The sequence below is a fragment of the Oncorhynchus clarkii genome, chromosome 19 (assembly GCF_045791955.1).
Source record: "Oncorhynchus clarkii lewisi isolate Uvic-CL-2024 chromosome 19, UVic_Ocla_1.0, whole genome shotgun sequence".
NCBI lineage: Eukaryota > Metazoa > Chordata > Actinopteri > Salmoniformes > Salmonidae > Oncorhynchus > Oncorhynchus clarkii.
Genome location: NC_092165.1, coordinates 31,869,054 through 31,890,899, shown reverse-complemented (window position 1 = coordinate 31,890,899; position 21,846 = coordinate 31,869,054). Strand labels below are relative to the sequence as shown.

At 40.4% G+C, this 21,846-nt stretch overlaps 1 protein-coding gene across 1 annotated transcript; it reads right to left on the bottom strand.

Annotated features, from left to right (window-relative positions):
- Positions 1 to 99: 99 nt before the first annotated feature.
- LOC139375048 (sorting nexin-6-like) lies at positions 100 to 20,945 on the bottom strand. The gene is made up of 14 exons (XM_071116428.1): positions 20,901 to 20,945; positions 20,696 to 20,746; positions 13,318 to 13,422; positions 12,561 to 12,671; positions 12,175 to 12,296; positions 11,838 to 11,961; positions 4,039 to 4,134; positions 3,645 to 3,750; positions 2,691 to 2,766; positions 2,534 to 2,573; positions 2,235 to 2,321; positions 1,894 to 2,053; positions 1,449 to 1,534; positions 100 to 1,184 (listed from the first exon to the last, which is right to left on the bottom strand). The coding sequence occupies exons 1-14, from the start codon at positions 20,904 to 20,906 to the stop codon at positions 1,131 to 1,133; spliced, it is 1,224 nt and encodes a 407-aa protein (XP_070972529.1). The 5' UTR covers positions 20,907 to 20,945; the 3' UTR covers positions 100 to 1,130.
- Between the last annotated feature and the right edge of the window lie 901 nt (positions 20,946 to 21,846).

The following is a 21,846-nucleotide window of genomic DNA, read 5'->3' as shown; positions in this document are numbered from 1 at the left end:
TTCACCCCCTTCCATTTATGAAATGGAGATTCCCCCCACACTGATCTACACAACATAATCCACACTTTCAAGATGAAAGAAACAACCTAGTACAAGCAGTTTAAAAAGTGTCAATCATCTTTTTATTCAACCTTAATATGAACAGTCGAAATGGAGTTTAATATGATATTGAAGGTACTTTTCCATTGGCTTCCCCTGGCTTTTCTTCCATGTTTCTCGGAGTCATAAAATATACAAAATTAAAAATGTTTACAACTAGATAGATGGACAACAAATAGCCTAGTCAAAACATTTCATGAAATATGTTCAGGACGGTTCTAAGGTAAACAGTATAATTTATTATTAATATTTTCATAATCATTTTAATCATCATCATCATCAGTACAACCATTTGTTTCAGCATTTCTCCATCTAAATAAATGGAAGCTTTGGTCACAGAAGGAAAAAAACATTCATATACAGTGCACTTAAAAAAAAAAACTGGGGAAAAACAAAAAACGTATAATTTTTTTATTTTTTACAATACTTGATAGGCTTACTCTACATTAAGGCAAACATACTGAAACATTACTTGTCTGTAATGAAAAAAAGAACATAACTTGTATGAAGTTACTGAAAAACAAAAGTATTAGTAAAAATTTAAACAATCATTAGCAGTACAGTGAGAACGAATACAACATGTACAAGGCTTTTAGTGACAATACACTTCAATAATAGTAAGAATGAGCTCATCTTGAACAAAGTAACTGAGCAGCATCACAGAAAAAAGTTTTACTGAAACTATTGGCCTCAAAGATTACACTAAACAAAATAATAACAAATCATCAATCTAGATTGGGAGAAGATTGGGAGAAGATTCCCATGGAAAATTATGATTGCTGTTAACAATGAAAAAGTTGACGTGATTTAACAAAGTTATAGGTTCTTGTGCTGTGTGGATATTGCAGGTATTCCACCGCGGCTTCCTCACGTTTTAGGGGGGTTGTGGGTGGAGTTCGGTGTCTCTGGTGATGACTACGAACAGACATCCTGAAAACAAACGGACACCAGATATGCTCTCTCTTCCATCTTCTCAGTGAAGACCAGACCAAAGCGGGGAAAGCTCTGTACAGTGAACCTTCAGTAAAGACCTAAGTGTCTCCTTTGAGGACCCCGACACAGCTTTGCAATAATTGTAAATTACCCTGTGGAGAAGTAGCGAGAAAGAGGATTAGCCTAAACCTGGGGAAAAATCAGTTTTGGAAGTCTTAATTATTGTATTTTTTTTTTTTTTTAACTAGGCAAGTCAGTTAAAAACAAATTCTTATTTAAAATGACGGCCTACACCGGCCAAACCCGGAAGACACTGGGCCAATTGTGCGCCACCCTATGGGACTCCCAATCACGGCCGGTTGTGATACAGACTTGATAGAATCGCTAATAGACAACCATGTATAATAAAAAATGACCTTAGCATGTTTGAGTTCCAGTTCGGCAAGTTCCACCAAGTTCTTTCTGAAGGCTGCTACTCGTCTCGTCTTGAAGTCTATAAGCTCTATTCCGGAATTGCAGAACATTATCAGATTTACCCCTCTACATCACTAATCTGGTTAAACTTCTCTTACATGCAAAACTTGGGAGTCTGATTTAATTTTCAACAGGGAGGGATACTTTTTGGAAAAGTATGAAATGCCTTGAATTATTAATACTGCTAAAAAGGTCCAATGCAGCGGTTTTTATCTCAATATCAAATCATTTCTGGGTAACAATTAAGTACCTTACTGTAACGGTTTTAAAATTAAAATTGTCAAAAAGAAACAAAAATAGCTTCTTAGCAAAGAGCAATTTCTCATGCAATAATTTAGCCAGGACTGTCAAAAAAAATAATATATATGAAGAAAGTGGATAAAGTACCTTGCTTTGCGGACTCTGAGATTTTCTCAAACTTCTGACAGCACACCTGCTGGCTGGTCTCTGCCTGAAGCACATCTTTGTTCTTTGCCCTGGCTTTGTCCAGAGCTTTGTTTGCATTCTCGTAATCTACCAGGGCCCTCCCTCGTCTATACAATAGATCCTGAAGAACAGCAGATTCCATAGAGCACATTAATACTAACACTACAACACTGTCTGATGAAAATGGTCAGAGAATACCTCTGATAACTGACCAGGGTATCTAATAACTGACCAGGGTAACTGACCAGGGTATCTAATCATAATTGATTGATGATTAAGAAAAGCAGGGTCATGTTAGGTACCTTAGCAGCTTGTGACTCCCTGAGATAATACTTCAGTAAGTCGGCAAGTTTCAGGTCCTCATCTGCAGCCACTCGAGCCTCTATTTTCTGTAGAGGAAGGGACACCAGCAGAAACTTGTGAACTTTAGACAAGATCTACTTTGTGACCAATCACCACCGGCCACCACAGGTCTAGTTTTTGGCTATAATGTATATAGTTATTGATCATAGCCTATGCTTCGGTGTTCATAGCTGGTACACAACAAATTGACAAAATTGCGTCACACATAGAACACAATATTAAAGAGAAATCCTCGTACCCGTGTTTTCTCAAACAGCTCAGAGACTTTCAAGAAAAATCTGGAAAACAGTAGGTTGCATTTGAGTTACTATAGTTTCTAGATTATATTTTTGAGTTATTGTAGATTGTTGGCAGCAGACAATGTATGGAGAGAAAATGGGAAACTCTTTGCATACTTGCACACATCTGTGGAGTCCTGGGTTCCTAAAGTGTACAGTGTGGAGGCGATTCTATTGATATCATCTGCAGCACCTTCAACAGAGGAACTTGCATTAGATCACATTACATTTCAAATAACAGCTCAACCCCCATACTCACACACACACACACACACACAGATGGTCGGTCAATCATGTACAAAATATATCAATAAAATGCAAGCAAACATATTTCAGAAAATAACCTACAATGATAAAACATCTGCAGCAGGACAATTTCAAATACGCAGGGAGTCACTTTTCAAACACAGTATCATTTTTTAATGCTGTGGAAATTAGGTTACATACATACATAGTTCCTACACAAAGCTGCGGACATGACAGATGTATTGTCTGATTCTTGGGAATGACAGAGGACTAGATTTCTGAGGGGAATTTGTTTCCTGAAGCTGTCAAAGCAGGATTTAGGTGTGAAAAAACTGGCAGAATATTATTTTTTTCAAAAGACTAAAGGGAACCTCATGGCTCTTACCTATTAAGATATAAAAATGTGGACAAAAAATATGGCTACAAAAAACCCAGGTAATTTGTGCTCAGCCAAAACATTTTTTAGGAATATGACAAAGTTTAGAATCGAGTCGGCTGTCATCCCCAACATTTTAAGACCGACTGACCGAACTACAAATAACCAAACAACTTACCCATTTCCATATTTGTCAGCGAATTAATATAAAACAGAAAATAGACTTAAAATACAAACGCACACCACAAGCACAAACAGGCTGATTTCCACAAACATTAAAACATGATACCAAAGTGACTCACCAACAGTTCACAGCAAAAAACGGCATTTCAAAACTTTCAATAGGAATGACTCTAATCAATCTCATTCTCAATAACTGATTAAAATCCATTTATATAGCAGAAAGCTTACCTAGCACGTGGAGATTATGAGATTGTGAGGAGACTTACTTTTGTGAGACCTGATCATTCTATCAGATTTGGAGGAGGCATCTTTGACACGATTATGGTACTCTAAAAGGAATATCTTCTCATGCTCATAGAAATCATCTACATCCTGAAATCCAAAAGACAATTATGTCAAAGTATGTACACATACTAACTGTTAAAGACTAAATACAAATCTGAAGATAGATTTTGACAACTGCATTTATACAAAATGTGAGCACCATTCATGATGCTAAACAATGTTTTTCAACCATTGCGTAAGTCGCAAAATACTTATGTTGTGATTTCATTCAAATATAAAACTCAAAGCAAGTTCAATCCCCATTGACTTGGCTGAATGGATTTACATAGAAAAGAGTGGAGGAATGGTTTACACAGAAAAGCAAACCCAACTCACCTTCACCCCTGCCACTAACACGCCGTCTGCTGACTTCACCACATTCTTGAAGAAATCTTCCATCTTCTCCCTCTTGTTTTTGCCTCGGACACTCAGCTGTGAACAAAAGAGGTCAAGTAAGGACAAACTGACAATGATAAAACTAAGACAAGGTAAGGAAATGACATATGTTTTCAGGCACATTCGACTAGCTTTTTGAGTTATCTAAAGTTAAAAGAAACGAGAGAGAGCGAGAGAGAGAACACAAGAGAGAGAGAGAGAGAGAGAGAGAGCGAGAGCTTGTCTAATAACATTTCCACAGCTACAATCGTCACCAAAATACAGTCAGGTTAAAAATGATTGCCACCCTTCATAAAGATGAGTAAATAATCTTTCCAGATCCTTGATATCCTTATTCTGAGCATATGGACTGCCCTCCTCAGTTCAAACCACTGTTTTCAATGGGATTCAAGTCCAGAGACAGATACCCATTGCAAAATGTTGATTTGTGAATTTTGCTGTGTGTTTGGGGTTTTTGGCTTGCTGGAAGATCCATTTTCTGCCTACTAGCAGAGACAGATTTTTGGCTAAAATGTCCTGGTACTGGGTGTTCTCCAAACGGCTTCTATCTTCAAGGCCACCAGACTGTTAAATAGCCATCACTAGCCGGCTACCACCCGGTTGCTCAACCCTGCATCTTAGAGTCTTGCTTCCCTATATACATAGAATCACTGGTCACTTTAATAATGTTTACATACTGCTTTACTCATCTCTTATGTACTATTGAAGTCGGAAGTTTACATACACCTTAGCCAAATACATTTAAACCCAGTTTCACAATTCTGACATTTAATACTAGTAAAAATTCCCTGTCTTAGGTCCGTTAGGATCACCACTTTATTTTAAGAATGTGAAATGTCAGAATAATAGTAGAGAGATTTATTTCACCTTTTCTGTCATCACATTTCCAGTGGGTCAGAAGTTTACATACACTCAATTAGTATTTGGTAGCATTGCTTTTAAATTGTTGAACTTTGGTCAAACATTTCAGGTAGCCTTCCACAAGCTTCCCACAATAAGTTGGGTGAATTTTGGCCCATTCCTCCTGACAGAGCTGGTGTAATGGAGTCAGGTTTGTAGGCTTCCTTGCTCGCACATGCTTTTTCAGTTCTGCCCACAAATTTTCTATGGGATTGAGGTCATGGCTTTGTGATGGCCACTCCAATACCTTTACTTTGTTGTCCTTAAGCCATGTTGCCACAACTTTAGAAGTATGCTTGGGTCATTGTCCATTTGGAAGACCCATTTGCGACGTTCCTGACTGATGTCTTGAGATGTTGCTTCAATATATCCACATAATTTTCCGTCTTCATGATGCCATCTATTTTGTGAAGTGCACCAGTCCTCCTGCAGCAAAGCACCCCCACAACATGATGCTGCCACCCCCGTGCTTCACAGTTGGGATGGTGTTCTTCAGCTTGCAAGCATCCCCCTTTTTCCTCCAAACATAACAATGGTCATTATGGCAAAACAGTTCTATTTTTGTTTCATCAGACTAGAGGACATTTCTCCAAAAAGTGCAATTGTCCCCATGTGCAGTTGCAAACCGAAGTCTGTCTTTTTTATGGTGGTTTGGGAGCAGTGGCTTTTTCCTTGCTGAGCGGCCTTTCAGGTTATGTCGATATAGGACTCGTTTTACTGGATATAGATACTTTTGTACCCGTTTCCTTCAGCATCTTCACAAGGTCCTTTGCTGTTGTTCTGGGATTGATTTGCACTTTTCGCACCCAAGCACGTTCATCTCTAGGAGACAGAACGCATCTCCTTCCTGAGCGGTATGACAGCTGCGTGGTACCATGGTGTTTATACTTGCGTGCTATTGTTTGTACAGATGAACGTGGTACCTACAGGGGTTTGGAAACTGCTCCCAAGGATGAACCAGACTTGTGGAGGTCTACAAATGTTTTACTAAGGTCTTGGCTGATTTCTTTTGATTTTCCCATGATGTCAAGTAAAGAAGCACTGAGTTTGAAGGTAGGCCTTGAAATACATCCACAGGTACACCTTCAATTGACTCAAATTACGTCAATTACCCGATCAGAAGCTTCTAAAGCCATGACATAATTTTCTGGAATTTTCCAAGCTGTTTAAATGCACAGTCAACTTAGTGTATGTAATCTTCTGACCCACTGGAACTGTGATACAGTCAATTATAAGTGAAATGTTCTGTCTGTAACAAGTTGTTGGAAAAATTACTTGGGTCATGCACAAAGTAGATGTCCTAACCGACTTGTCAAAACTATAGTTAGTTAACAAGACATCTGTGGAGTGGTTGAAAAACGAGTTTTAATGACTCCAACCTAAGTGTATGTAAACTTACGACTTCAACTGTATATACTATTCTATTCTACTATATTTTAGTCAATGCCACTCCGACATTGCCCGTCCTAATATTTATAAATTCCATTCCATTATTTTACTTTTAGATGTGTGTATTGTTGTGAACTGTTAAGATACTACTGCACTGTTGGAGCTAGGAACACAAGCATTTCGCTACACCCGCAATACCATCCGCTAAATATGTGTTTGCAACCAATAAAATTGGTTTTGAATTAATGATGTCGTTGACCTTAAAAAGCGCTCCATGACCAGTGGAAGCAAAATAGCCCCATAAAATAAAAGATCCACCACCATATTGTGCAGTTGGTATGGGGTTCTTTTCCGCATATGCATCCTTCTTTCAACACCAAACCCACCCCTGGTGTGCATGGCCATAGAGCTCTATTTTCATGTCATCTGATCATAGCACTGGTTTTAATCCAAGTGCCAATGCTGTTTAGAAAACTCCAGGCGTTTTACATTTGTTGGATGAATTGAAAATAGAGCTCTTGGGCCACGCCCACTGGGGGTGGGTTTGGTGTTCACAAACCGCTCGCCCATATGACAACATACATGTGGTCTGCGGCTGTGAGGCCGGTTGGATGTACCGCCAAAATCTCAAACAATGTTGATTGTTTGATGTTGATGGCGGCGTATGGTAAAGAAATTAACATTCAATTCTCTGGCAACAGCTCTGGTGGACATTTCTGCAGTCAACATGCCAATTGCATGCTCCGTAAAAACTTGAAACATCTGTGCATGGTGTTGTGTGACAAAACGACACATTTGATTGTCTCTAGCACAAGGTGCACCTGTGTAATGACCATGCTGTTTAATCAGCTTGTTAATCATGCCACACCTGTCAGGTGGATGGATTATCTTGGCAAAGGATAAATGCTTACTAACAGGGATGTAAACAAATGTGTGTTTTATTGTTTTTGAGAAATAAGCTTTTTGTGAGTATGGCACATTTCTGTGATCTTTTATTTCAGTTCATGAAACATGGGACCAACGCTTTACATGTTGTGTTTCCATTTTTGTTCATTGTACATGCTTTTACTGGTTGGTTCTCCTCTGGGTCTTTCCCACTTAAACACCCACACGCTCAGCAACACACAGCCCCCGAATGCCACCCCCTTCCATTTTAACTGTTGGATTTTCAAATACAAACAACCAGAGATCTCAACAAAATAAACACTTGAGAGAACCAATCAATGCACACATCAAAACCACAAAGAAATGGTTAATTGACCACAAAATCAACATTTTGCAATGGCCATCTTAGTCTCCAGACTTGAATCCCTTTCAAAACCGGTGGTTTAAATTGAAGAGGGCAGTCCATAAGCACAGATAAAATATCAAGGATCTGTATGGAGGAATGATCTAAGATCCCTTCCAATGTGTTCTCCAATCACATCAAACATGTCAGAAAAAGGCTCAGTGCAGTTATCCTCGCAAGGGGAGGGTGCCAGAGTATTGAAAACAGGCGTGCCAATAATTTTGACCCATATCTTCTTTAGAAAAAAAAGATTACTTGTTAAACAGAATCTCTTTCTCTGAGCAATTTAGGATTTACCGAATGTCGCAGGAGGGGATGGCTGCCGTTTTACGGGCTCCTAACCAACTGTGCTATTTTGTTTGTTTTGAAGTTATTTTGTACATGATGTTGCTGCTACCGTCTCTTATGACCGAAAAGAGCTTCTGGATATCAGAACATTGATTACGCACCTCGAACTGGACAAAGATTTGTTATTTAATAAGTCAGATGAGAAGGATATACTGCTTCTCTGAGACCAGGCCCAAATCCCCGTTATTCGCGTGAAGAAAAGACAGAAATACAGGGGGCGGAGATTGTGGTGCCTTGTGAGAAATCGTCGGTGAGTGGGCAACCCGCCTCTACCATCCGTTCTACCGACCAACGTGCAATCACTGGAAAATAAACTGGAGGATCTCCGCTCGAGATCATCCTACCAACGGGACATTAAAAACTGTAATATCTTATGTTTCACCAAGTCGTAGATGAACGACGACACTGATAATATAGAGCTGACTGGGTTTTCCGTGCATCAGCAGGACAGAACAGCTAAGTCTGGTAAGATAAGGGGTGGAGGTGTGTGTCCATTTGTCAATAACACCTGGTGCGCGATGTCTAATATTAAAGAAGTCTCAAGGTATTGCACGCCTGAGGTAGAGTATCTCATGATAAACTGTAGACCACACTATCTACCAAGAGAGTTTCCACCTATATTATTTGTAGCCATCCCTTTTACACCAAACCGATGCTGGCACTAAGACCAAACTCAATGAGCTGTATAAGGCTTTAAGCAATCAAGACAATGCTCATCCAGAAGCGGTGCTCCTAGTGGCCGGGGACTTCAATGCAGGTAAACTTTAATCTGTTCTACCTCATTTCTACCAGCATGTCACATGTGCAATCAGAGGGAAAAAATAACTCTAGACCACCTTTACTGCACACACAGAGACGTATACAAAGCTCTCCCTCGCCCTCTATTTGGCAAATCTGACCATAATTATATTCTCCTGATTCATGCTTACAAGCAAAAACTAAAGCAGGAAGTACCAGTGACCCGCTCTATACAGAAGTGGTCAGATGACACGGATGCTACACTACAGGACTGTTTTGCAAGCACAGACTGGAATAAGTTCTGGGATTCATCCTAAGGCATTGAGGAGTATACCACCTCAAATCACCAGCTTCGTCAATAAGTGCATCGACGACGTCGTCCCCACAGTGACCGTACGTACATATCCAAACCAGAAGCCATGGACTACAGGCAACATCCGCACCTACCTAAAGGCTAAAGCTGCTGCTTTCAAGCAGCGGAACACTAATCCGGACGCTTTTAAGAAATCCTGCTATGCCCTCAAACAGGCAAAGCGTCAATACAGGACTAAGATTGAATCCTATTACACCGGCTCTGATGCTTGTCAGATGTGACAGGGCTGGCAAACGATTATGGACTAGAAAGGGAAACCCAGCCGCGAGCTGCCCAGTGACGCGAGCCTACCAGATGAGCTAAATGCTTTTTATATTTAAGCAACACTGAAGCATGCATGAGCACCAGCTGTTCCAGACTACTGTGTGATCACGCTCTCCGATGTGAGCAAGACCTTTAAACAAGACCTTTAAATTCACAAGGCCGCGGGGCCAGACGGATTACTAAGATGTGTACTCAGAGCATGCGCAAACCAACTGGCAAGTGTCTTCACTGACATTTTCAACCTCTCCCTGACCAAGTCTGTAATACCTACATGTTTCAAGCAGACCACCATAGTCACTGTGCCCAAGAAAGTGAAGGTAACCGCCCCGTAGCACTCACATCGGTAGCCATGAAGTGCTTTGAAAGGCTGGTCATCAACACCCTCATCCAGGAAACTCTAGAACAACTCACATACCGCCCCAACAGATCCATAGATGACGCAATCTCAATCGCACTCCACACTGCCCTTTCCCACCTGGACAAAGGGAACACCTACAGTATCAGTCAAATGTTTGGACACGCCTACTCATTCTAGGGTTTTCTTTATTTTTTTACATTGTAGAATAATAGTGAAGACATCAACAATCCTTCAAGACGATTGGAAAAGCATTCCAGGTGAAGCTGGTTGAGAGAATGCCAAGTGTGCAAAGCTGTCATCGAGGCAAAGGGTGCCTGCTTTGAAGAATCTCAAATATAAAATATATTTTGATTTGTTTAACACTTTTTTTGTTACTACATGATTCCATGTGTTATTTCATAGTTTTGATGCCTTCTCTATTATTCTACAATGTAGGGAAAACAACTTGAATGAGTAGATGTGTCCAAACTTTAGACTGGTACTGTATGTGAGAATGCTTTTATTGACTACAGCTCAACATTCAACACCATAGTGCCCACAAAGTTCATCACTAAGCTAAGGATCCTGGGACAAAACACCTCCCTCTGAAACTGGATCCTGGACTTCCTGACGGGCTGCCCCCAGGTGGTAAGGGTAGGCAACAACATCTGCCACACTGATCCTCAACACTGGGGATCCTTAGGGGTGCGTGCTTAGTCCCATCCTGTTCAAACACGACTGCGTGGCCAAGCACGACTCCAACACCATCAGTAAGTTTGCTGACAACACAAAAGCTCACCACACAACAATCACTGACAACGATAAGACAGCCTATAGGGAGGTCAGACACCTGACAGTGTGGTGAGCAAGACAAAGGAGCTAATTGTGGACTACAGGAAAAGGAGGGCTGAACAGGCCCCCATTAACATCGACAAGGCTGTAGTGGAGCGGGTCCGGAGCTTCAAGTTCCTTGGTGTCCACATCACCAACAAACTATCATGGTCCAAACACACCAAGACAGTCGTGAAGTGGGCACGGCAACACCATTTCCCCCTCAGGAGACTGAAAAGATTTGGCATAGGTCCCCAGATCCTTAAAAAGTTCTACATCTGCACCATCGAGAGCATCCTGACCAGTTGCATCACCACCTGGTATGGCAACTGCTCGGCATCCGACCGTAAGGCGCTACACATGGTAGGGCGTACGGCCCAGTACATCACTGGGGCCAAGCTACCTGCCATCCAGGACCTATATACTAGGCGGTGTCAGAGGAAGGCCAGAAAAATTGTCCAGTCACCAAGTCATAGTTCTCTCTGCTACTGCATGGTAAGCGGTACCGAAGCTCCAAGTCTAGGTCCAAAAGGCTCCTTAACAGCTTCTAACCCCAAGGTACCGAAGCTCCAAGTCTAGGTCCAAAAGGCTCCTTAACAGCTTCTAACCCCATGCCATAAGTCTGCTGAACAATTAATGAAATGGCCACCCGGACTATTTACATTGACACCCCCCCACCCCTTGTTTTACACTGCTGCTACGTGCTGTTTATTATCTATGCATAGTCACTTTACCCCTACCTACATGTACAAATGACCTCGACTAACCCGTACCCCTGCACATTGACTCGGTACCGGTACCCCCTGTATATAGCCTCATTATTGTTATTTTATTGTGTTACTTTTTATTTAAAAAATGTACTTTATTTTTAAGTAAATATTGTCTGAACTATTTATTGAGTTAAGGGCTTGTAAGTAAGCATTTCACATTAACCTCTTGCACTTAGCCATCCCGGATCCGGGATCGTGAATACAGCCTCAAGCTCATTACCATAACGCAACGTTAACAAAAGGCTAAGCTTGAGAGCTAGCATATTTATTTCATTTCATTTGCGATTTTCAGGAATAGTTAAGGTTGTATTCGGCTCATGTGACAAATACAATTTAATTTGATTTGTATTAGTTTAAAATAACAATTTCAAAATCATTGGAGCATATAATATAGCTCAGTATTTTAAACAGTCTTTTTGACTCATCTTTATCAAGGGAGACAATACTTTTGGACCTGACTGGAAATCTAAATCCTAAATTGGTAATCTCAACCCCACTTACGTCTTGGTTGTACTCTAAAAAGACATGGAAGTTCATGTCTTTCCTTAAGACAGGATGGGCAGCCACACGGCAAAGAAACACTTCATGCATCGCCACGGTCTTCTTGAAGATAGCCAAGTATTCGCTGAAACACAGAAATATCGCCAAGATATGAACCAATGGCATTCAGTGCATCCAAGTATCCCAACCAAACCACTATACTGAAACACAAAAACAATGTACGCGCAACATGGGTCGTGTCAAGTAGGCACGGAAGGTTATAAAACACAGAGAGCATGAAATGAGGTTGTACTATCCTAACTTTTTGTTTTATGTGACCTAATGAACACGAACTCACGCTTCAAGTTCCTGTTTCATTTTGGTGAACTCTTCCTTGGTCATGGAACCTTCACCTTCCCCCAGTTTCTGTAACTTCTCTCTGGAGGCATCGAAGTCAGGTCTTGGTGGGGCAGGGGGAATCTACAATTCAACAAATCACAGTTAACTCAGCAATTTCTTGGAAATGAACATCAAGCTAATAAGTTCATTACTCCATGACACCAGACAGTTTTAATGAGAAAGGGAATTGACAATTGTTTTCTAAAACCCTGAAGTTTATAAGCCAAACCTAAAAGCCAAAACAGTCATCCCCAAATCGCACCCTATTCCCATACAGTGCACAACTTGTCAAAAGTAGTGCACTATATAGGTAATAGAGTACCCTGGATGGGGCTCAGTACTTACAATGTAGCCTGCATACTCCTCATTCTCCACGAAAGAGTCATGGAGCCAGATGAACTCCTCATGCTGCCTCACCACTGAAAACTCATTCTGCTTGAAGTTAGGAAGAGTGCTCTGGAAGGTAAAACAAAATAATAGGAATCAGACGTCAGTCATAGAACACATTATACTGAAAAACAGAGCCAAATACAGAATAGAGCATTTCTCTATGGCTCTACTGAAAAGATCTTTCTGCCAATTAGAATGTGCAGCACAACTTTTTTTTTTTTTTAAAGGGGAAAAACTTAGATGATCTGGACACAATGATGATCACAATGATCATCTAAAGACAGTGACTAAACCCTTTGAATCATAAATGAATTCCTTCCTTCACAAGAGTCCTTGAAACATTATAAAAGCAGCTGTAAAAACAAATAAACCCATGACATGAGGTTACACTTTGACAGTGACAGGAAATGAATGACTATTGGACTTCTCTCTGCATAGAAAATGAAGTGGAATGCCACCATGCAGTTTCTAAACCTTAGATCTTCATTTGCGTTCCGTGAAATCAACAAAGTTGATTTTGCATACACGCACACTTATTTTCAGAAGACAACATGAATGTGGAGATAAGATGACTGCCGAGGAGGAACATAATTGCAAGTCATGTGACATGAGTCTTGATTCATACAGCCATAAAAATGCACATGATTGGCCTTTCATTTGCCAAGTGCCAGGGCAAACAGGAATAAATAGACAGGTAGCTAAACTCACTTACCTTAGTATGGACAGTAAACTTAACCTTGTCCCGCTCACTCAACGCATCAGAAATGTCCACTTGAAGTGTTGCATCAGTTTGGAGGTCAACATTGACTGCCCTAGGCTGCAAAATATTGTAACGGATATTGTATTGTATTTAGTGATGAGCAAATGACAAAAATCACCATTCCCCAATAGCTGGCTCTGTCAAATAACATCTTGGCTAGTCTGATTAATCAGGCTGTAAAACAAAAGTATTTGGTATATACAGCCTGACACGAATGCCTGCAAAATCATGTAAATATTCCTTACAAGCCAGAATGTTAAATAAAATGTTATATAAATTTACTCTACCGGTTGTCTGTGCGCCTTGTGTGTAGATTGCTGCTCAAAATTTTAGACAGAATATCCACAGGAAAGTATTGTTTACACAACTTTATAGAGAGCCGGTAGGTATATGGTTCAGAATGCCAAATGAAACCAGGCAACGCTCATCACCTGGCCAATACCATCCCTATAGTGAAGCATGGTGGTGGCAGCATCATCATGCTGTGGAGATGTTTTTCAGAGGCAGGGACTGGGAGACTAGTCAAGGTCAAGATTACCGAGGGAAAGATCCTTGATGAAAACCTGCTCCAGAGCGGGGCGAAGGTTCACCTTCCAACAGGACAACGACCCTAAGCACACAGCCAAAAACAACACAGGAGTGGCTTCGGGACAAGTCTCAATGTCCTTGAGTGGCCCAGCCAGAGCCCAGACTTGAACCCGATTTAATATCTATGGAGAGACCTGAAAATAGCTGTGCAGCAATGCTCCCCATCCAACCTGACAGAGCTTGAGACGATCTGCAGAGAAGAATGGGAGAAGCTCCCCAAATACAGGTGTGCCAAGCACATACCCAAGAAGACTCGAGGCTGTAATCGCTGTCAAAGGTGCTTTTACAAAGTACTGAGTAAAGGGTCTGAATACTTATGTAAATGTGATATTTCAAAAACCTGTTTTTGCTTTGTCATTATGGGGTATTGTGTGTAGACTAGTGAGGTAAAAAAAAACGATTGAATATATTTTAGAATAAGGCTGTAACGTAACTAAATGTGAAAAAGATCAAGGGATCTGAATACTTTCCAAATGCACTGTAAAAAGGTAGAAATATGCAATATCTTTCTTATGCATATTTTGGTATTATTCTACACATGGACTATTATTGTAATGAGCTCTGCCTCTAAACAAGACCATATTTGGTTGGTCCGGACCAGACCAGATCTGAAATAATAATCCATGGACGTACGGTGTTGGTCGGTGCTCAGTGGGTCAGGATACCTGTTACAGTAGATGGAAAGAGGGTTGGTGGTAGGTGCAGTTGGAGCAGGGAGAGGTGACATTAACGAGAGAGGGAGGGGTTGTCCAGAATGTTTTCACTGTCCTTCTTTGACCACCAGATTACAGAAAGAGAATGAAAAAAACTTGAGCTGAACATAACAGGATGCCAGTGGAAGGGAGGACAGCAGCAGTTCACCCAACTGTGGTTTGTAACTACTATGATTTTTCCATTGTAGCCAATTCAGTTGCAGCAATTCTGTTCAGTTTAAATCACTTAATAATTCATGATCAAACGTGACATCAGTAAAAACACTAAATTGGTAGATCTAACTTGAATTGTTATTTCTGTGAACTTTCATTATCCTCCCTCATGAGGAAGAGAAATTAGAAAATATCTTAAAGATGTGGGTTTTGGTAACGGAATTACAAAGTAGAAGGCAATTTTTCTTACACTACTGTTCAAAGGTTTGGGGTCGCTTAGAAATGTTCTTGTTTTTGAAAGAAAAGCACATTTTTTGTCCATTAAAACAACATAAAATTGATCAGAAATACAGTGTAGACATTGTTAATGTTGTAAATGACTTGTAGCTGGAAACGGCAGATTTTTCACAGAATATCTACATAGGCGTACAGAGGCCCATTATCAGCAACCATCACTCCTGTGTTCTAATGGCACATTGTGTTAGCTAATCCAAGTTTATCATTTTAAAAGGTTAATTGATCATTAGAAAACCCTTTTGCAATTATGTTAGCACAGCTGAAAACTGTTGTCCTGGTTAAAGAAGCAATAAAACTGGCCTTCTTTAGAAAAGTTGAGTATCTGGACCATCAGCATTTGTGGGTTCGATTACAGGCTCAAAATGGCCAGGAACAAATAACTTTCTTCTGAACCTAGTCAGTCTATTCTTGTTCTGAGAAAAGAAGGCTATTCCATGCAAGAAATTGCTGAAGATCTCGTACAACGCTGTGTACTACTCCCTTCACAGAACAGCGCAAACTGGCCCTAACCAGAATAGAAAGAGGAGTGGGAGGTCCCGGTGCACAACTGAGCAAGAGGACAAGTACATTAGAGTGTCTAGTTTGAGAAACAGACGCCTCACAAGTACTCAACTTGCAGCTTCATGAAATAGCATCCGCAAAACACCAGTCTCAACGTCAACAGTGAAGAGGCGACTCCGGGATGCTGGCCTTCTAGGCAGAGTTGCAAAGAAAAAGCCATATCTGACTGGCCAATAAAAAGAAAAGATTAAGATGGGCAAAATAACACAGACACTGGACAGAGGAACTCTGCCTTGAAGGCCAGCAACCCGGAGTCGTCTCTTCACCGTGTTTTACTTTTCTTTCAAAAACAAGGACATTTCTAAGTGACCCCAAACTATTGAACGGTAGTGTACATTAAGAAAAGTAATTCTCCAAAACGAAATATAAGTGTTCATAAGAGTAGGCAGGGGTCTTAACTTTAACATGATTGTGTTTTTAATATCGTTTAAGACTTTCTGTTAGACGTTTTTTCTAAGACCCTTTCCGATCTGTTTGACCAGAAATCAAAGCCTTTGCTTATTCCTAATTTTTAGGATGTAAAAAGGTTTACAGATTTATACATGCCTTAATATCTCAAAAATATAGTCTCTTGACTTTCATTTGACATCCTCCTATGAACTTAACATGTTGGAGATCATACGTCTTTTTAGATGGAAATTACTATTTATATTGGATATTCGGTCTCCTCTTGTCAATAGCTATTGAACCAAGCAAGCCATGACAATATAAATATGCACTGAGTGTAGAAAACATTATGAACACCTGCTCTTTCCATGACATAGACTGACCAGGCGAATCCAGGTGAAAGCTATGATGCCTTATTGATGTCACTTGTTAAATCCACTTCAATCAGTGTAGATGAAGGGGAGGAGACAGGTTTTAAGCCGTGAGACAATTGAGACATGGATTGTGTATGTGTGCCATTTAGAGGGTGAATGGGCAAGAAAAGATTTAAGTGCCTTTGAACGGGTTATGGTGGTAGGTGCCAGATGCACCGGTTTGTGTCAAGAAATGTAAAGCTGCTGGGTTTCTCACACTCAACAGATTCCTGTGTGTATCAAGAATGGACCACCACTCAAAGGTCATCCAGCCAACTTGACAACTGTGGAAAGCACTGGAGTCAACATGGGCCAGCATCCTTGTTTAACACTTTTGACACCTTGTAGAGTCCATGCCCTGACAACTTGAGGCTGTTTTTCCATATGAATAAGGTGTTATATGATTTTTATGACTTAATGATTTGTAGACTCCAAGACAGACCCCTTGACTTTTTCCACATTTTGTTAAGTTAAAGCCTTATTCTAAAATGGATTAAATATGCAATTTTCCTCAGCAATCTACACAAAATACCCCATAATGACAAAGTGAAAACAGTTTAGGAATTTTAGCAAATGTATTAAAAACAGAAATGGCTTATTTACACAAGTATCAGACCCTTTGCTGTGAGACTGGGAATTGAGCGCAGGTGTCCTGTTTCCATTGATCATCCTTGAGATGTTTCTACAACTTGATTAGAGTCCACCTGTGGTAAATTCAATTAATTGGACATGATTTGGAAAGGCCCACATATGTTTATACAAGGTCCCACAGTTGACAGTGCATGTCAGAGCAAAAAGCAAGCCATGAGGTAAAAGGAATTGTTCGTAGAGGTCCGAGACAGGATTGTGTCGAGGCACAGATCTGGGGAAGGGTACCAAAACATTTCTGCAGCATTGAAGTTCCCGAAAAACACAGTGGCCTCCATCATTCTTAAATTAAAGAAGTTTGGAACCACTAAGACTCTTCCTAGAGCTGGCCGCCTGGCCAAAATGAGCAATCGGAGGAGAAGGGCCTTGGTCAGGGAGGTGACCAAGAAACTGATGGTCACTCTGACAGAGCTCTAGAGTTCCTCTGTGGAGATGGGAGACACTTTCAGAAGGACAACCATCTCCGCACCACTCCACCAATCAGGCCTTTATGGTAGAGTGGCCAGACGGAATCCACTCCTCAGTAAAAGGCACATGACAGCCCGCTTGGAGTTTGCCAAAAGACACAAAGACTCTCAGGCCATGAAAAACAAGATTCTCTGATCTGATGAAACCAAGATTGCCCTCTTCGGCCAGAATGCCAAGTGTCACGTCTGGAAGAAACCTGGCACCATCCCTACAGTGAAGCATGGTGGTGACAGCATCATGCTGTGTGGATGTTTTTCAGCGGCAGGGACTGGGAGACTAGTCAGGATCGAGGCAAAGATGAACGGAGCAAAGTACAGGGAGGCACTCTGGAGCAGGTTCTCAGACTAGGGCGAAGGTTCACCTTCCAGCAGGACAACAACCCTAAGCACAAAGCCAAGACAATACAGGAGTTGCTTCGGGACAAGTCTCTGAATGTCCTTGAGTGGCCCAGCCAGAGCCCGGACTTGAACCCGATCTAACATCTATGGAGAGACCTGAAAATAGCTGTGCAGCAACACTCCCAATCCAACATGACAGAGCTTGTGAGGATCTGTAGAGAAGAATGGGAGAAACTCCCCAAATAGAGGTGTGCCGAGCTTGTAGCGTCATACCCAAGAAGACTCGTTGCTGTAAATCGCTGCCAAAGGTGCTTCAACAAAGTACTGAGCAAAGGGTCTGAATACTTATGTAAATGAGTATTTAGTTTTGTATTTGTAGCTAACGGTAGCTAGCTATTCAACAAATTTGACGTCTGTTGTTAGCCACGGATGTCACCTGTCTAACAGCTGATCAGATCATGCAATAAGGAATTACTGCAGTATTCCAATAATACAAATAGCTACCAAAGGTGCTTTAACAAAGTACTGAGTAAAGGGTCTGAATACTTCCAGTACCAGTCAAAAGTTGACACACCTTCTCATTCAAGGGGTTTTCTTTATTTTTACATTGTAGAATAATAGTGAAGACATCAAAACTATGAAATAACACATAAAATCATGTAGTAACCAAAAAGTGTTAAATCAAAATATATTTATATTTTAGAATCTTCAAAGTAGCCACCCTTTGCCTTGATGACAGCTGAAGAAACTCAAAAAATCTATTTTGATTTGTTTAACACTTTTTTGGTTACTACATGATTCCATGTGTTATTTCCTAGTTTTGATATCTTCACTGTTATTCTACAATGTAGAAAATAGTAAAAATAAAGAAAAACTCTTCAATGAGTAGGTGTGTTCAAACTTTTGACTGGTACTGTATGTAAATGTGATATTTCAGTTTTGCATTTGTAATAAATGTGAAAACATTTTTAAAAAACGATTGTTTTTTCATTATGGGGTATTGTGTGTAGATTGATGAGGGGGGAAAACAATTCAATACATTTTTAGAATAAGCCTATAACGTAACAAAATGTGTAAAAAGTCAAGGGGTCTGAATACTTTCCGAAGGCACTGTATATGAATTGGATTTCAATCGTAAGAAAAATCTAAAATTCACACAAAAAAAAGGTATCGCTTGTTCTTCATCCTCCCCTGGTTAAGAACAAACAAATTTAATGTCATGGCACGCTTGGGTCAATAGCTATTGACGAGAGAAAACCGAATATCCAATAAAACGAACTTTACCTCCGTGCCAAACCAAACCATATACCTACCGGCTCTCTAAGAAATTGGGTACACAATACTTTATTCGTCTTAACTTTTGAGCAGCTGAAGGACAAACCGCACAGACAACCGGTAAGTTTCAATGTGATTTTATTCAACATTCTGGCTTATAAGGAACATTTACATGATTTTCTAGGCATTAGTGTCGAGCTGTATACAAATTAATTGTGTATTACAGCCTGATTAATCAGACTATGTATTGGCTTACTAGCCAACTCAGAAGCTGTGCACGTCCTAACCCATTCATAGATGCTAACTACCTTTAGTGCCTATGGATGAAGGTATCTTCTTCCCGGGGACTTTTGTTAAGAGCCCCCGAGGCATGTTCTAAACATGAACACGTATCGCTTGCGGTATGGTTTTGGAAACATATCTTTCATATCAGCAAGAACTAATAATAAAAAAAATAAACAAAAAGTTCAATTACTACACACCTTTAATAGGGTTGGGATTAGTGTCCCCACACGGCCATATCTCCATGTTTACAGCGCATGTTTAAGGAAAGACAGGCGGGAGCAGGCGACCACCTCTGCTAGTTAGCTATCTAGCATGCTCCGAACACCTGTGTGAAACGGAAGAAGGCGGCCAGAAACTTGTTGTAGCTGAAAAATACTGTCGGCTGCAATTGTGATAAAGCCGGCTAAAACAGTGTACACAGTTAGTGTAGATTTTGCATGTGTGAAAATACCATTATGAAAAAGAGTGCAGTCAGTATAACGGCAGTATGCTTCAATTACTGCATCCAAAATACCACAGTTGACTGCACTTTCAAAACGGCAATATATATATATATATTTTGGTAAGGGTTTGATGTGATATGAAAGTAAAGGGCTTTATGTTTCTAGAACCGTATCGCAATTGATAATTGATTCACGTTTAGATGGAGTATTTAGCTGTTTTGGCTGCCAGAGCCGGTCTACCTTTGAAAATAACATAAGGTGTGACTAACAAAGTATGAGTAACTTTACATTATTGGGCTATGCACTTCCTAGCTTAGCTAGCAAGCTAGCGTGCAAAACAATAGCAGAAATCTAATAAATGTGCATAGGTATATGGGTCTGTTACTAGTTAGCAATGGCAATATAGTTATTCATACAGTGAGCAGTTAAAATAAGCGTATGTTCATTGTTAACAAACGGTAACTAACGTTAGTTAGCTAGCTAATGGATTGTAACAGTTGCCAGCTAGCTGGCCAGCTAGTAGGAAGTCAACTGACTCCTGATGTGGTCAAGCTGACTAGCTTAGCTAACAGTAGCTAGCTATTCAACAAATTTGACGTCTGTTTTAGCCACGGCTTTCACTTGTCTAACAGCTGATCAAATCGTGCAATAAGGAATTACTGCAGAATACAAATAATATAAATAGCTGATCGAACTGTTAAGATCAAAATACAAATAAGATAAATATTTGTATTTAAAATCAAAGAAAAAAACAAACTTACTCCTCTGTCCTCCTCGGAGAGGAAATCGGGACCATCGTCCAGCCCTTCTTGCTAGGTAAACAAAATACGGCGTCACAGGACATGCATTAGCCACATTAACTTTCAATGGACAAATCATCGTTTATTGATGAATGTGTCAGATGATTGCACATATAAAACAACAAGGTGCGCTAGCTAGCTAGAGTAAATTGTGTATAACACCTACCATCATGGCTGCTGCGAGTGGAATAGTGAGGAAGTCGTGTGACGGTGGGATCTGAGAAGGTGGAGCCAAAGTCAGTAAATAGTGTGGTGGAGCTTTCAATTCAAACTTTCAAGTGGGGCCAAGAGTAGTCACTTCACTAGTACTACTAGGCTAGGCCCTTCCAAATATTTTTACTCTCACAATTTCATCCCAACACATTCACAAAACGATTAAAAAGGTTTAAACATTGTCTATACCCTTCATGGATAGATCCATCGAAGTGGGTTATTTGTCCTTTGGGGATTAGATTTGCATTTGCAGCACAAACCACCAATTTGTGACCTTGGTTAACTCTCTGAATCTGTAGGTAAGCTATCATGTGATCTAGATGAGCCCATTGATTAAGAATCAACAGCAAAAGGCTTTCCATAATTATTTGAATTGCATTACTTTTTCCCTAATTTAATTGTGTGTGTGTTTCTCCTCCATTCAACCAGGTCGTCAGGTGTATTAAGAGGGTTTATTGTAGTCTTTCGTCAGTGTGGTACATTACCATAGCTCATATATATCAATTGACCTAATATGCTGTACTGTATTTTGTAAAAATAGAATTGAATAGACATAAATCTTCTAGCTACTGATCTGCCTCTCTACCTACCACCCCGCAGAATATGAACTGAACAATGTGTGTTGGTTAGAAACATCAATCTGACAGTCCAGAACAACTGACCCCAAATTATATCAGTTCTGTTGTGTTTGTTATAGAAGAAGCTGGGTGTGGGAAGGGGGAAAACAGAATCAAAGAGCTATACTCTGTCTTAAGCGAAGGGGGAAAGAGGCTTGTACTGGACCCTGTCCGCACACTTGAAGGCCGCGTTGAGACAATGAATTATCCGTGACCCAAGCCCTGCTCAGATAATCCCTACCATTGTGTCGCTGAGTTGTCGTAGTGCTGCTGCAAATGTAC

Coding starts and splice junctions, on each gene's coding strand:
- LOC139375048 (XM_071116428.1), bottom strand. Junction 13,423..20,695: donor TCTCCGAGGAGGACAGAGGA/GTAAGTTTGTTT, acceptor AATATTTTGCAG/CCTAGGGCAGTCAATGTTGA. Junction 2,054..2,234: donor GGGAGTCACAAGCTGCTAAG/GTACCTAACATG, acceptor GCTGTTCTTCAG/GATCTATTGTATAGACGAGG.